The 16,638-nt window shown below is 41.2% G+C and overlaps 1 protein-coding gene across 5 annotated transcripts in view; it reads right to left on the bottom strand.

Moving 5' to 3' along the window:
• Positions 1-16,638, bottom strand: part of ATP13A3 (ATPase 13A3) — a 95,914-nt gene that overhangs the window by 61,495 nt on the left and 17,781 nt on the right. For 4 of the 5 annotated variants that reach the window (XM_039487266.1, XM_039487264.1, XM_039487265.1 and 1 more), the window contains one exon: positions 969-1,065. In XM_039487266.1, coding sequence (XP_039343200.1) covers positions 969-1,019 — 51 coding nt within the window. In that variant the 5' untranslated portion in view covers positions 1,020-1,065. Of the gene's footprint in view, positions 1-968; positions 1,066-7,576; positions 7,597-16,638 lie in introns of those variants that run through there. The other variant, XM_039487268.1, reaches the window with a different exon arrangement.

The following is a 16,638-nucleotide window of genomic DNA, read 5'->3' as shown; positions in this document are numbered from 1 at the left end:
CAAAGGAAACTTTCAGATGCTGAGCTGTATTTCCTCTGTCTCAGATTACAGGGAACAGATTTCCTGCTCTGACATATCAGTGAAATGGAAGCTATCACTGAGACCCACCAGCATCATTCACATTTATGAAAATATTAACACTGAACGATATTTGCAAAATCTCTTTCTGAAACATCCTTACACTCTAATTGCTGGAGCTCATTTATTTTTGTCAAAAGGTTTTTTGGTTTTTTTTAAAAGGGTTTTGGCCAGGACAGTCCCTTCCTGAAGCCCTGTCCCAGCCACCCCGACTTTTTTGGCAAAAATGGATGTTTGTCCCATTTATTCTTGCCAACTTGATCAGCTGGCCAGAGCACCTGGGACAGATGCTCACTTTGGTCAAAATAGTTGGATATAGAGGAACATGCTGGGTGGGGGTTGAGCTACAATGCCAGCCCCGCGCATGGGGGGTGGGGGTGGGAACGGACGACGGCTCGGGCAAGCAGCAATGCCAGCCCCAGCCTTGCATGGGGAGCGGGCACGCTCGGGGGAGTGGCCCCCCATGAGTGGAGGGGGGGGAGGGTTGGGTTAGCCCCACATGGTGTGCCGTTTCCCCCATACCCATGGGACAGGAACTGCATCTGGGCGAGTGTGCCAAGGGCGTGCCAGGCCCACAGCTCTAGCCACACTCCAGACCACATGGGAGCAGGGCCATGATTTGTTTTTACGAAACACTTCATTGCAATTTTCCTTTCAAAGGGTATTGAGAAGTAACACATGCAGTGGGACCGGTTAGATTTTTGGCTGTACAGATCTGCTTGGTTCTTCATACTCTTTTTAGGAGTTTGAATAAATGGAAATTTGTACCCCAAGGCTCATCCTCTGCGATTCCAGAAGGGGCTCATGAGGACTGTGCCTTAAGCAATATGCCCCAAACAGAAAAGCAACATTTTCTTCAATTTGTGAAACGAGACCATAAACCTGATTACCATCTCATCCTCCTCGCCTGTATTGACAATCTTCTTTTCTTCCTTTTCCATCTTTACTGAGATAAGGAAGTCCTCAACTTCAGATACCGGAAGACCTCTAGCAAGAGAAGTATTGAAAAAAAACTGTTGAAGCAATATTTTGACTACTGTGCACATGCATTAACTTTTGATGTGTCACTGGCATAACTACATTCACAACATACATGTACATGAAATGCACTGACACAACCTGCTTTCATCTAACTCTTATCAGAATAGTAGATGTTGAAGTATTTTGCTGTTCAATATACAGTAACTCCTCACTTAAAGTCGTCTTGCTTAACGTTGTTTCGTTGCTGATTAATTAGGGAACATACTCATTTAAAGTTGTGCAATGCTCCACTCTTATGTTCTTTGGGTGCCTGCTTTCTCCACAGCTAGAAGCCTCCCTATGCCCCCTCCACGCACCTCCCGCCCACCGCCGTCAGACCCTGCGGATCAGCACCTTCCCCCTCCCCCCTCCCTCCTGCCCATGGCAATCAGCTGGCTTGCAGCGTTTGGGAGGCAGAAGGGGGGGAGGAGCTAGGACTCGGCGCACAATCTCCTTAGTATGAACTGTATTTTTAGATTCTTATGGAGGTGGAGATGCACAGCTGGAGAGCAGTACCAAACAGAACACAAGAATTAGAAATTCTTACTAATTTGGGGGTGGGGGGGAAGTATTGTGACAGCACCCAAGGGCCCCACTCAGGAGCAGGCCTAAACCACACTAGGTGCTGAACAAATGTACAGAAAGACAGCCCCTGCCCAGACAACCCATTTCCAAACTCAAAAAAAGAGAAGAAGTGAGTAACAAACAAAAGATAAGCAGAAAGTGGAGGGTGACCAGGGTAACAGTAATGTGGTCACACAGTTATGTGGGTTTATTACGTGCCCACACTGATGTTTCTGTCTCACTAGAAAGGTGCTCTCTTTTACAATTAAATATTAACTAGCCAATGGACTTTCATCCTAGCCATACCAGATGGACTGTTTCTTGCAGGGTACACACCAGACATCAAGAATTGAGAAGTGGTGGCCATAGGATTATTTCTGGCTTTTCGATGCACCTGTCAGGTATGGTCTACATAATACTTAGTCTTGCAAGTGCAAGGGATGGGACTAGATGACTTCTTGAGGTCCCTTCTAGTCCTATGATTCTAAGACAAAGGATAGCGTGGAAGAAACTGTAGAGCAGTGGTCTCCAACCTTTTTATGCCCAAGATCTGCTGGCATGTTTCTCATAACACAAGAACTAGGGGTCACCAAAATGAAATTAATAGGCAGCAGGTTTTAAACAAACAACGCAGTCAACCTGTGGAACTCCTTGCCAAAGGATGTTGTGAAGGCCAAGACTATAACAAGGTTCAAAAAAGAACTAGATAAATTAATGGAGGATAGGTCCATCAATGGCTATTAGCCAGGATGGACAGGGATGGTGTTCCTAGCCTCTGTATGCCAGAAGCTGGGAATGAGCGACAGAGAAAGGTTCACTTGATGATTAACCGTTCTATTCATTCCCTCTGGGGCACCTGGCATTGGCCACTGTCGGAAGACAGGACACTGGACTAGATGGACCTTTGGTCTGACCCAGTCTGGCCGTTCTTATGTCACTCTACGTGAGTCAGCTCTAGAGGGGCATGGGCACTTTGCCAGTGGGTCTCACAGCTATTTGCTAACAGCAGAGGAATGAGGACACTCAGGCATCTTGCGTTCCCATGCCAGACACTGGAGGGGAGTGTGCTCTAGTAGGCACAGACTCTTCTGCCCATTTCCTCCAAAGTGTGACCCTTTCTGCCCCATCCCCTCCAATCTGCCCCTGTCCTTCTCTCACCCACCATCTCAGACTTCTCATCCTAGTCCCAGTCTCCTTACCACCCATGCCCACTCCCTCTCAACCCCTCTGGCTCCTTGTTTCCAGTCTGCTTGGCCAGCCAGTCTCAGTTTCCCCTCTCCTGCGCCTCATCTGACCTCTCTCCACCCCAGCCTCCAATTATTCCTGCCCACATTCCTCAGCCCCACTGGCTCCCCATCTCCCTTCCCAGGACCTTTGTCCAACATCAGCATCCCTCACCCCAGGCTCCTTTTTCAGTCTCTCTGCACAGCCAGTCCCAGTTCTCTCCTTTCCAGCATTCAGACTCTTGTAAGATCTGTATCCCTCCCCTCCAACTCCTTTCCTCACCCCCCACGGGTCCCCAGTTCTCATCCAACCGCTTCCCTCTCTCGCTCCCAGTCTTTCCCTCCACCCCACTAGCTCTCACCAATCCCCTTGCCCTGGCACTGCACTGCCCCCCCCCCCAATCACTTCCTACTTCTTGTCCCTTCTGCATTTGAATGAGGCAGCTTTTTCCTCCACACTGCCGGGGCAGGGGGCATGAGTAACAGGCGAGAGGCACCCTGCTCTCAGTTCTTGTGCCCAGCCCCAGCCAGGGCTGCAATTGCAGTGAAAGTCAGCCCTAGGCTGGCGCATGTCCAACGAATACATAATCTTCAGAGAATATAGCTGCAAAGCACTAGCTCAAGGGTAGGCAGCCTATGGCACATGTGCCGAAGGCGGCACGCAAGCTGATTTTCAGTGGCACTCACACTGCCCGGATCCTGGCTACCGGTCCGGGGGGCTCTGCATTTTAAATTAATTTTAAATGAAGCTTCTTAAACATTTTAAAAACCTTATTTACTTTACATACAACAATAGTTTAGTTATATATTATAGACTTAGAGAAAGAGACCGTCTAAAAACGTTAAAATGTATGACTGGCACGTGAAACCTTAAATTAGAGTGAATAAATGAAGACTCGGCACACCGCTTCTGAAAGGTTGCCAACTCATGCACTAGCAAGTCAAAATTGAGCATGTGTGAACTGCAATGTTTCAAAGACTTATCACTTGGCCAAACTTGGGCAGATTTTCACGCGGAAGGCAAAAGGCATATATATCCCTGCCACAAAGGCTACCTCAGCCAAAATCCAAGTCACTGCTCCAAAGCATAAGGGTGCAAGAGCTTCTAAAGAAGGTCACTGGAATTTTTTAGTATGGACAAAACAACATGTTTTTCCCTAACTTCATTCTCAGAAATGACTGAACCATTTTAGCTGAAATATCAACCCAAATGGTTAAAGTTTGGCAAAGTTACAAATGACTGAAAACAGGGTGGAGGGAACCATCAGGAAGCATTAACTGGGAGTGCTTCCACCCCCACCTGTAATAGAACATGTATTATTGTTTGCTTGGGCCCTGATCCCTCTTGGAGAACTGTGCAGGCAGCCCATGTTCCAACACAGACAACCACCAAAGTCAACTGGGATCCAAATGGGTGCAGGAGTCCATCTGCAGGGAGCTCCTTGCAGGGTCAGGTTCTTAGATAATAACACAAGAAATAAAGATTAAAAATTATTTCTATATTATCTTTTTTTAAATAAACATCACTTCTAGTCAGCTAAATAACTGTGTCAATGTCCTCCCACATTTGTTTGAACCAAGTAAGTAACCTCTACAATATGAGCTGTCACAGTTCCAATGGAAGCAGATCTCAACAAACAAGTTATTCAGAAAAATGTATTGATACCTAGTGTACTGTAGAGCTAGAGAGTCCCCATTTGTCTTCAAACTATGCTCTGGCACAATTCACTGACACGGCTGCACAAGACAGGACACTTAGAACACTGTGACGCTAAAATGATTTCTCTTCATAAAAATATTTGAATTTTGAAAATCCCAAGTTGGACTACTTTGGACATGCATTCTAGGTGTCTACATTGCTAAAAATGCTTCCAGTCATAGAAATACAAATACGACAAACTCAATTTCCCATTCCATTGCTAAACTGACATTTTTATATCACATGACAAACTAAAATCAAACCATTGGTGTAAATTTCTATTACTCTAGTTTGACTTCACTTTTTTTTTTTTTTTTTTTTATTATTTCAAATGCACACCACTCCTCCATGGAGTACACAACTGTTAAATGAAGTTCTCTCTAAAACCAGGTATTTGAGTTTATTAAAATTGTCACCTGTACGTTCTTCACTACACAGCAGATTAATTTTGAAGAGCCTTTTTAACTGAGGAAAATATCTTGGAAATTTTATTAGTAAAAACTGCCCTAAATTAATTAATGGTTTCTAACAAAATTCACAAACCTGACCATTGGATTAACAACACGTGTCAAATGCAAGTTTATGTACACACCACAGATAAATCACAAGATTTTTTTTTCAAATCAGTTTGTATAACCAGAAAAGTTTTTGGTGCCTAATGAATTATAGTTTATAGTAAAGTTCACAGCAATCATGACAAAAGTGAGAAAAGATTTCCATTCATCATGCTGGAACTAACTTGCTCCATCCCTAAAAAATATAGGCATGTTACTCTGCTGCACTATCAGTATCCGTGCCTGAAGGCGGGAGTTCGATTCTTGATGAGAACAGGGAGCCAAAGCAAACAGTTGCCAGCACTGAGGGGCAGAAGAATAAATGGTACCGAGAAAGCACTGAGGGGGAGAGGAATAAATGGTATTTGATTATTCATATTTGCATATCTGTTTGCAAATCTGGATCAATTTACATTCTTAAACTGGGAATCATTCCACAAACCACATGGCACAGATAATCCAAGTGTATTTTATTATACTGCTAGGCATTCAAAAAAGTAACAAAAAAGCGAAGTATGCTGATACACAGTTTTCATTTTGGTACTGAAAATCCTGTTTCAGAAATAAGACTGTTACTTTAAAAATTAACACAAATATAACAAACTACTCCCTCATACAAGTTCTATCTTTTCTAATTCCAATATGCATATACCATGCTGTCTAGCCACCAGAACCCACAACAACAAATATATGTATTCCAATGTGAACACATGAACACACCCTCACCCTGTAAATATCAAAAAGTTGCTGCAATTTGCAAATTAAACGTTCAATTCTGCAAACCTTGTCTCATAGCTTTCATAAGTATCCCCAGTGGGACTCCCTGAGTAAAAGCTACTCACAAGAATAAGAGTTTGCAGGATCAGGACACAACCTCAAATATTCAAACAGTTAGTACAAGTAGTGTGTCCTCAAAACTTTCCTATCATAAATTAATGTTAAGCAGATAAAATTCCTTCATCTCACCACTGCCAGCTGCTCTCCCCCTACATCTCCCCACCCTCTAGCTGGGCTCCAGACGAAGCAGCTCCTGGAATCTGAAGGCCCTCCAAAAGCAGGGAGTGGACGCTTTCTCTGCTCCCTGCTGTACAGCTAAGTCATAGAAATGAACAGAAACAGACACCTGCAAATAGCAGCAGTGGTAATGGATCCACCCCACTCTTTGCCAATCGTGTCCCTGGTAAAGAGCAAGTCACTTTGGTCTTCAGGCAGCCATGGACCTGAGGAAAATGCCAAGGTTCAGCTGGCTCTATCAACAGCATGGAGAAAGGAGTCAAGATTAGAAGGAAGGAGAATAAAGGAAAGCAGGGGGAACAGGAAGAGTGGCCAAGAAAAAAAGAAAAAGGAAGCTGAGGGAACCCAATAAAAGGCAGAATTAAGTAGAGAGAAAAAAGACATGAGAAACAAGATGGCAGATGTGAAGAGAAAGAGAAAGTGAAGAAAAAGCAAGTAGTGACAGTTTAAGAATAGCAAGTGTATTATTTATATGTTTTACTTATTCTAAATGCATCACAGTGAATACAAAGAGACACAAATTAAAAATTATATCAAATTGGTTTAAGTGCTTATGTCCCTAGCAGCTTGCCAATATAGCCCTCTGCTACAAAGTTGGGTATTGTTAAAAGCGTTCTAGCTGTACTCAGCCATAATACAAAGAGTGACTATATTCTCCTCCTAATATTATCAATTCCTCATTTCAAACGTTAATTTGCACTAATGTGCAAATGAGGCAAAAGGCACAAATATACCAAATCTGTTAAAATTAACATTTCATGGTAATTTATCTCTCAAAAGCCTTTTTAAAGTCTAATGAGATTCCTGAGGACCATTATTAGACTATTTTCTTTGGTTCTGAAATCAACTTTCTAAGATTTTGTATAGTTAGTAGAGAACATTTGTAACAATTTTGTATGGAAAGGATTTTAAGTGAACAATGCTGAACATTTGTCACAGGTATGAGTAAACCTAAATAAATAAATAAATAAATAAAAGTTTCTGCTGAAAGCATGAGCTGTTGCCATAAATTAAAGAACTAGAAAAACCAAGTTAACTGAAAACTGCAGGATGGTAGGAGAAAATGAGAGAACCTCTTATCTTGGGAAGGATATCTCCACACAAGAGAAAAGAATGAAGTTTTGAAGAGAGACATTCCTGGTGCCTGGATGTATACAATACTAGGTTCTAAGATGGCAACGTAGGCACCAGTACAGGTGGGGGGAGTGGAGGGGGTCGTCTTTTTGTTTGTTTGTCTGAAGTGTTTTGCCATTTAGTTCGGTCCTCCAATACCATCCCCTTCTTAGTCTGTTTTAATTATGTAAGTATTTTTATTTTCTTAGTTTAATAGTGAAAAAAAGAAGTTTAATCTTAAACATCTTTTGTTCAACTGCTTCTCAGATCTTTGGAACAGCATTTAAGTAACAAAAAAAAGTTTCTCTTACCAGTAGCAGTCTATCCCCAGTCCTCACCAAATGCTTTTGTTATCACAAGTTCCACGATGCAGTTCTTAATAACTGAGACCCTATCTAGAAGGGAAGTCCTGCCAATGAACTATTTTGTCTAAAATCTAAAAAAAGTCTCCAAGGGCTTTTCAAACTGTGTTATCAAAAGATTAAAATATCACAGAACATTTGGCACTGCTTGGGTCTGGGTTTGTTTGGGGGGGCGGCGGGAGGGGGAGAGGGGTTGGACAGGGGGGAGGATGGAAAGGGAACAATTGAAAAACTTTAATTGGATTTGTATAGAGGGTATGACTCCAGCCATCAGACTTTTGGTACAGCTCGCTCTATTCAAACTAGTACAACAGCTCACTAGGGTCCTAGGACATAGCTTCATGTGCATGCATGAGCCCTGATGCTATCTGCATGGCTACACGCATATAGGATATTATGCTTCTGACCAAACCCTTCCTTCTATTTACAGGGAGCAGCTTTGAGCTCAACATTTTTATATGACCACACAATACAAGATACACACAAAACAACTCATCAGTGGGCACAGGTGAAGTAGAAAAATATATATATTTTTTATTCTTTGCGCCACAAAAATGTTGTAAAAAAAAGTTAATCAATGACGTGGCCATGGTACACCCGATTAGAAACCCATTAGATCTTGTAGTAAACGGGAGTTGGCTTGATCAATGCCTGAATAAGGAGACCTTCAAGGTGCTGCAAAAACCGGTGTTCATAATTCAAATGGTTATAAAGCACTCTTCCTTAGGAGTCAGAAATAAACCAGCATAGTGTTAAAGGACTCTGTGCTTGCTGGAAGTGCACTTTTCATAGAACATATAAAAATCAAGTTACTAATCACAATAGATGCTAAAGAAACACCAAAAGGTAGGGGTATTAACTTGGGTCCATGGCTGAATGCATGTAATAACAGGCTACCTATTTAAACCTAAGAATAAGAAACAATCTGTTTGTTGACAGACGGGCAGAGCACAAAACAACGAGAATACTGGTCAACCAACAAAGTGGGGGTCACAAAACACCACCTGCCTAACTATAGCTAAGGGACAAGGTGGGTGAGGTAATATCTTTTATTGGACCAACTTCTGTTGGTGAAAGAAAGAAGTTTTTGAGCTTACACAGCTATTTCTTCAGGTCCGAGAAAGGTAATTGGAATGTCACAGATAAATACAAGGTGGAACAAATAAGAACTTAACACATGTTGCAAGAGACCATTCAAGATGAAGTTGGCAGATAACATCTCTACAGTCATAGGACAAAGAAGGGTTAGTACGTTACAGATTGTTGTAAACCGAAAATAATCATCAAAAAACCCAGATAACAGCCATGCAACACAAAAACATAAAGTGGAACCAATACAACTCCTCCACAACCCACAGAACAGCATTTCCAGAAGAAACCATGACTGGGACTCAGCACATGGACATTACATGGCACTTCATCATCATCAATTTACCAAGATTACCCCTCAGCAGAGCTGAACTATCTGTTCTCTCCAAGAAACGGTACTTCTGCCCCACCACAGAACCTGATACCATACTATCAGAGGAACCAGCTAGAGGCAGAGCTCTTCTTGACCTGCTGCTCACAAACCGGGAAGAATTAGTAGGGGAAACAAAAGTGGATGGGAATCTGGGAGGCAGTGACCATGAGATGGTCGAGTTCAGGATCCTGACACAAGGAAGAAAGGAGGGCAGCAGATTATGGACCCTGGACTTCAGAAAAGCAGACTCTGACTCCCTCAGGGAACTGATGGGCAGGATCCCCTGGGAGAATAACATGATGGGGAAAGGAGTCCAGGAGATGTGGCTGTATTTTAAGGAATCCTTATTGAGGTTGCAGGAACAAACCATGCCGACGTGTAGAAAGAACAGTAAATATGGCAAGCGACCAGCTTGGCCTAACAGTGAAACAGATCTTAAACACAAAAAAGAAGCTAACAAGAAGTGTAAGCTTGGACAAATGACCAGGGAGGAGTATAAGAATATTGTTCAGGCATGCAGGAAGGAAATCAGGAAGGCCAAATCACACCTGGAGTTGCAGCTAGCAAGAGATGTTAAGAGTAACAAAAAGGGTTTCTTCAGGTATGTTAGCAACAAGAAGAAAGTCAAGGAAAGTGTGGGCCCCTTACTGAATGAGGGAGGCAACCTAGTGACAGAGGATGTGGAAAAAGCTAATGTACTCAATGCTTTTTTTGCCTCTGTCTTCACGAATAAGGTCAGCTCCCAGACTGCTGCACTGGGCAGCACAGTATGGGGAGGAGGTGACCAGCCCTCTGTGGAGAAAGAAGTGGTTGGGGACTATTTAGAAAAGCTGGATGAGCACAAATCCATGGGGCCAGATGCTCTGCATCTGAGGGTGCTAAAGGAGTTGGCGGATGTGATTGCAGAGCCATTGGCCATTATCTTTGAAAACTCATGGCAATCGGGGGAGGTCCCAGATGACTGGAAAAAGGCTAATGTAGTGCCCATCTTTAAAAAAGGGAAGGAGGAGGATCCAGAAAGCTACAGCCAAGTCAGCCTCACCTCAGTCCCTGGAAAAAATCATGGAGCAGGTCCTCAAGGAATCAATTTTGAAGCACTTGGAGGAGAGGAAGGTGATCAGGAACAGTCAGCATGGATTCACCAAGGGCAAGTCATGCCTGACTAACCTAATTGCCTTCTATGATGAGGTAACTGGCTCTGTGGATGAGGGGAACACACTGGATGTGTTATTCCTTGACTTTAGCAAAGCTTTTGATACGGTCTGCCACAGTATTCTTGCCGGCAAGTTAAAGAAGTATGGGCTGGATGAATGGACTGTAAGGTGGATAGAAAGCTGGTTAGATCGTCAAGCTCAACAGGTGGTGATCAATGGCTCCCTGACTAGTTGGCTTGATTTCTAATTAGCCTTTGTAAAGCATTTGGTCAGCTTCTGGAGAAAGGAATGTGCAAATTAAGTGCCCAATCAAGAAGCACTTAAGGGACAATGGATCTTGGGAGGCTCCAATCACCATAATTAGTCTAGATGAGGACGTTCAAGGTAGCAGGTAAGCCATGGCTGCTGCCTGTAAAAACTGAGTCATGCATGGACAAGTGACTTGCCCACGTGACTCCAAAACTCCATCTTGGAGCTGGACTTTGCATAGGCGAGAGGAGGGGGTCTCCACCCACAAGAGAGTCTATTTAAGCCTGTGGGAAACCCCTCCATTTTGTCTTCAGCTGGCTAAAGAGAGAGCCTCTCCACCCCCAAGGATACCTGAAAGAAACTGGAACAAAGGACAGTAACTACAGGGAGTGTGAGTGATTGCTGAACCCAGACTAGCAGGAGACTAGTCTGTAAAAGGAAGCTTACTGGAACTGGTGAGGTTTTAATCTTTATTCAGTTTTCTTAGACATAGACTTGCGTGTTCTATTTTATTTTACTTGGTAATTCACTTTGTTCTGTCTTTTACCACTTGGAACCACTTAAATCCTACTTTCTGTATTTAATAAAATCACTTTTACTTATTAATTAACCCAGAGTATGTATTAATACCTGGGGGGGGGGCGGTAACAGCTGTGCATATCCCTCTATCAGTGTTATAGAGGACGAGCAATTTAATGGATTTATTTGTGGTTTAGACCCCATTGGGAGTTGGGCATCTGAGTGTTAAAGAGAGGAACACTTCTGTAAGTTGCTTTCAGTTAAGTCTGCAGCTTTGGGGCACGTGGTTCAGACCCTGGGTCTGTGCTGGAGCAGACTGGCGTGTCTGGCTCAACAAGACGGAGTGCTTGGCACATCAGTTGGCAGTTCCCAAGGGGGTTTCTGTGATCCAACCCGTCACAGTACTAATAAAATTGCATAAAGTTCTCTTTTGCCCTGAGCGTGTCTCCGTTGTGCACATGAGGGTTCCCAGCCAGACACTGAACCTGATAACCTTGATTCTAGGCCTAGAACCCAGCTCTTTAATTAGTAATTAACTGGAAACCAATAATAATCAATAACCACTACAGAAACAGTCAACAGCCTTCAAAACATCCCCTGGCAAGAAGTTCCATGCTCTGACTGTGCACTGTGTGAAATAGTACTTCTTTAAGTTTGTTTTTAACTTGCTGCCTATTAATTTCATCAGGTGACCTCTAGTTCTTGTGCTACATGGAATAAATAACAGTTCCTTATTCACTTTCTCTACTTCATTCATGATTTTTTTAGACCTCTATCATATCCCCCGGACGAGTCATCTCCTTTCTAAAATGAATAGCCCCAGTCTTTTTAATCTCTCCTCATATGGAAGCTGTTCCATACCCCGAATCATTTTTGTTGCTCTTCTCTGTACTTTTTCCAGTACTAATGTATCTTTTTGGAGACAGGGTGCCCAGAACTGCATATAGTACTCCAGGTGTGGGTATACCATACATTTATATAGTGGCATTATGATATTTTCTAACTTACCATCTATCCCTTTCCTAATGATTCATAACATTCTGTTCGTTATTTTGAGTTCTGAGGCACATGGAGCAGATGTTTCAGAGAACTATCCATGATGACTCCAAGATCTCTTTCTTGAGTGGTAACAGTTAAATTAGACCTCATCATTTTGGAAAACATAATACCAACTATATATACAATGTACAGTATTTTGCATTTATCAACACTGAATTTCATGTGCCATTGTATTGCCCACTCACCCAGTTTTGTGAGAGCTCTTTGCAACTCTTTGCAGTCGGCTTTGGACTTATCTATCTTGAGTAATGTAGTATTGTCTGCAAACTTTGCCACCTCACTGTTTACCCCTTTCCCAGATCACTTATGAATATATTGAACAGCACTGGTCTCAGTACAGATCCTTGGGGGACACCACTATTTATCTCCCTCCACACTGAAAACTGAACATTTATTTCTACCTTTTGTTTCCTATCTTTTAACCAGTTACCAATCCACGAGAGGACCTTCCCTTTTATCCCATGGCTGCTTAGTTTGCTTACGAGTATTTTGTGAAGGACCTTGTCAAAGGCTTTCTGAAAGCCCAATACACTATATCCACTGGATAGCCATACTTGTTGACATCCTCAAAGAATTCTAATAGATTGGTGACAAAAGCCATGTTGACTCTTCCCCCAAAATATCGTGTTCATCAATTTGCCTGGTACTGGAGTTAGGTTTATCAGCCAGTTATTGCCAAGTTCACCTCTGGAGCCCTTTTTAAAAATCGGTGTTACATTAGCTACCCGCCAGGCATACGGTACAGAGGTTGATTTAAGTGATAGTTTACATACCACAAGGAGTAGTTCTGCAATTTCATATTTGAGTTCCCTCAGAACTCTTGCGTGAATACCATCTGGTCCTGGTAACTAATTACCGTTTAATTTATCAACTGGTTCCAAAACCTCCTCCATTTACACCTCAACCTAGGACAGTTCCTCAGATTTGTCACCTAAAAAGAATGACTCAGGTATGGGAATATCCCTCACAACCTCTGCAGGGAAGACCCATGCAATGAATTCATTTAGTGTCTCCACAATGGCCTTATCTTCCTTGAGTGCTCCTTTACCATGTTGGTCATCCAGTGGCCCCACTGATTGTTTGACAGGCTTCCTACTTCTGACGTACTTTAAAAAATAAAAAAATCCTGATAGTTTGTGTGTCTTACTAGTTGCTCTTCAAATTATTTGTCAGCCTGCCTACTTATACTTTTATACCTAACTTGCTATTTTCCTCAGTGGGATATGACTTCCAATTTTTAAAGGATGTCTTTTTGCCCCTAACCGCCTCCTTTATTCTGTTGTTTAGCCATGGTGGCATTTTTTTGGTCCTCTAACTGTTTTGTTTTGTATTTGGGGGATACATTTAGTTTGCGTCTCTATTATGGTGTTTTTAAAATAGTTTTCATCTAGCTTGTAGGCACTTCACTCTTGTGACTATTCTTTTTAATTTCCATTTTAAAGGAATGAAAGAAAAGGAAAAGAAATTAAGTCTTATTAGCAATTACTGCCTGATCCTGCAGCAGCTGCAAATACAGAATTCCAGTGGGCCTTCTACATACAGGACAGATGGAGAATTGGGACATAAAACAAAACCTTTGTCAAGTTTTATTGTTAAAAACTGTTGCACAACAGAATCATGAAAAAGGGTGAAAGGAAAAAACATAAGGCCCAAAGACAGACTATGGAAATATTTACAAACACAATCTTATTAAACTATATTGCAAAAGAACTAACAGAATCTTTTCCAAGTAAAAAGAAGCCTATTTTCTCCATTAACTGACTTTGAAACAGCTGGCAGAGCCTGCAGCTAAATTTAATTTTTTTTTTCCCTTTTAAACTAAGGAAGTTTGATTATATGACAGTCATACACAAACTCTGACCTGCATGTGGTAGGACTTCAGTACCAAAAGATATTTAAAAAAAGCATTCACTGAAACCTGGATTCCACATGCCCCTTCCATTTGTAGCCACTCCCTCTTATGGGACCTATCACTTTCCTCAGATCCCTTGTCTATGATGTCTCCAAAGGAAAAGCTGCTTCCAAAACCTTCCTCCACCCTTTCTCATGCCTTCTCCAAGCAGCAATCCTTTAGTACAAATGTCTAACCCAGAACTTTTGCTCTGATTTGAAGTAGAGTTGATCACCAATGCTATTTCCATAGGGTCAGTATCAGTGGATGTCCACTATACTGTATGAGAAAAGTAAAAAAGTGTTGCTGGTTTGTAGGTTCAAGAACAGTGGCTCTCAAACTTTTGTACTGGTGACCCCTTTCACATAGCAAGCCTCTGAGTGCGACCCCTCCCCCTTATAAATTAAAACACTTTTTAATATATTTAACACCATTATAAATGCTGGAGGCAAAGCAGGGTTTGGGGTGGGGGCTGACAGCTCACGACCGCTCCATGTAATAACTTCATGACCCCGAGGGGTCCAAACCCCCAGTTTGAGAACTCTTGTTCAAGAAACTTCAGATCTAGGATTAGAGGTCGTCTTCTCCCCACATCCATTACACTCCTGATCACAAGAAGCTGAAATTCCTGTGATGTTTCATCTTCAGAAGTAAGATGCTCTTCTAGTGCCAAAAGGTGTAACGTCGGTCCAATATACTGTTATAAATTTGAAATAAAATGCCTTTTTTTTGTTTACGGTGCATTACAAAAAAGGTTGTTTTTAACATCTTGATTGTTGTTTCAAGTTCCAGAGAAAATAATTAAATTAGAATAAAGAGGGCAAAAGAGGCACTGACAGAAAGACATTTCTAAACTGAGTAATGCATCTTCACAGAAATTTAAGACCCTGCCATTTATAATTCTGCAGTGTTTCTTCTGTAGACAGACACCCTTAAATATCATTATTTATCCCCATAATGTAGAATAAATATTTGGATAATGCATACAATTTGTAAGAACTATGCAAGTTCAGAATCTTCCAACTAAGTTTTGAAAGGAGTGAGGGTTATAATTTGTCATGGCAAACAAAGCTTAACACTTTAGTCAACTAACCAACCTCTAACAATAAGAATGACATAAGAATCTAATGAATACATGGAAATTTTACAAGTACACCAGCTAAGTTTTAACAAAGCCCTCTACTCAATACCCATTTTATCACTTCCCATCTTGGGCTTTCTGTTATAATAATGCAGGCTTTTGTTTCTGTGCTTAGGCTTAAGGAAGACCATTGTATCCAACATATACTAAACCAAAACTGTGTTTATATTTGTAAAGTGTATTCTTTGTATAATTATACTTGTCTGCAGGCTGCAATAGAGATTTCAATGTTTATAGTAAAATACATGCTACACTCAAGATAACTTTATGTCCTATGTTACATTCAAAATCATACACATCATTATAACTAAACAAAGTTCTATAATTAATGCTGTACTGAAAAACCCATTTCTAGTGTAGCTGCCTGCATATCTTCAGTTTCAAAAACTTGTTAACTGTAACTGTACCTAATAATAACTTGCTAATATTTGTTACAAAAGTAGTTTGGGAAAAACAAAAATTGTTTTATCAACTGGTGAAGTATCTAATTATCACCTGCATTTCTTGAACTCTTATATTTTTATTATTTTAAACTGCAGATAGTCACATATTAATGCAGATCTGTGGTTGAGAAATCCAACACTCAAAGCTAAACAATTCCTAAAGTTAGATAATTCCCAAATGCTTAGACAAATATAGAGGTAATATCTATTACTTGACCAACTTCTGCTTGACGAAAACTCTCTCTCACCAACTCTCTCTAATATCCTGGGACCGACACAGCACAGACATACGTAGTCCTTTCTATTCCTCTCTTCCCTATTAATTGCATTATTCTCCACCATCAGATGTGAAGTGTGGCAGAGTAAATGTCATGGGATCAAACGTTAACCTTTGGAATTAAAGTGTTTTTCCTTAATCTTTCCCGAGGCTGTTTAAAACCAACCACACAGACGCACACACGCACACAAAGAAATCCTCCTCCTCTCCATTTTTTTAATCTGTGGAGCCCATGAGCACTGCTTGCTTTGCCACTGCAGCTTATAAAAGTTTCTTGAATCACAACTGCACAGTTAAAAAAGTTAATGGTTACCTTTGTTAATTGACTAAATCAGCAGAGGGATGTCAAGTTCTATCCTCTCCATGTGAACTTGCCAACTTCGTATGTTCACAGGTTTAAAACTACAGAATTTACCAATCTGACTTGTTTTAATGTTATAATTTTTACAAAACAAAGCAAGTATTAAATCTGTAGCTTCAGCTTTGAGTTATCCAACATCAGCATTACTGAAAGGCAATAAGAGAATATATTAAGAAATTTTAGCAATGGTATAGGCCCATTATTAAATGGAGACGGTAAAATTGTTAATAATGCAGCAAAAAAAAAAGGCAGAAGTGTTCAATAAATATTTGTTCTGTATTTAGAAAGAAGCAGAATAATGAAGTATTTTCCAGTCCATTAGTAGCCAAGAAGTTAGACTATATCTACTAGGGATAAAGATTTTTAAATCAGCAGCCCTGGATAACCTGCACCCATGAATCCTAAAGGAGCTGGCACAGGAGAGGTCTGGATCACTTATGAACATTTCTAATAAA

This window comes from Mauremys reevesii, linkage group 9 (genome assembly GCF_016161935.1).
Source record: "Mauremys reevesii isolate NIE-2019 linkage group 9, ASM1616193v1, whole genome shotgun sequence".
NCBI classification, from domain to species: domain Eukaryota; kingdom Metazoa; phylum Chordata; order Testudines; family Geoemydidae; genus Mauremys; species Mauremys reevesii.
The sequence above is the reverse complement of the archived record's forward strand: the minus strand, read 5'-3'. Positions and strand labels throughout refer to the sequence as shown.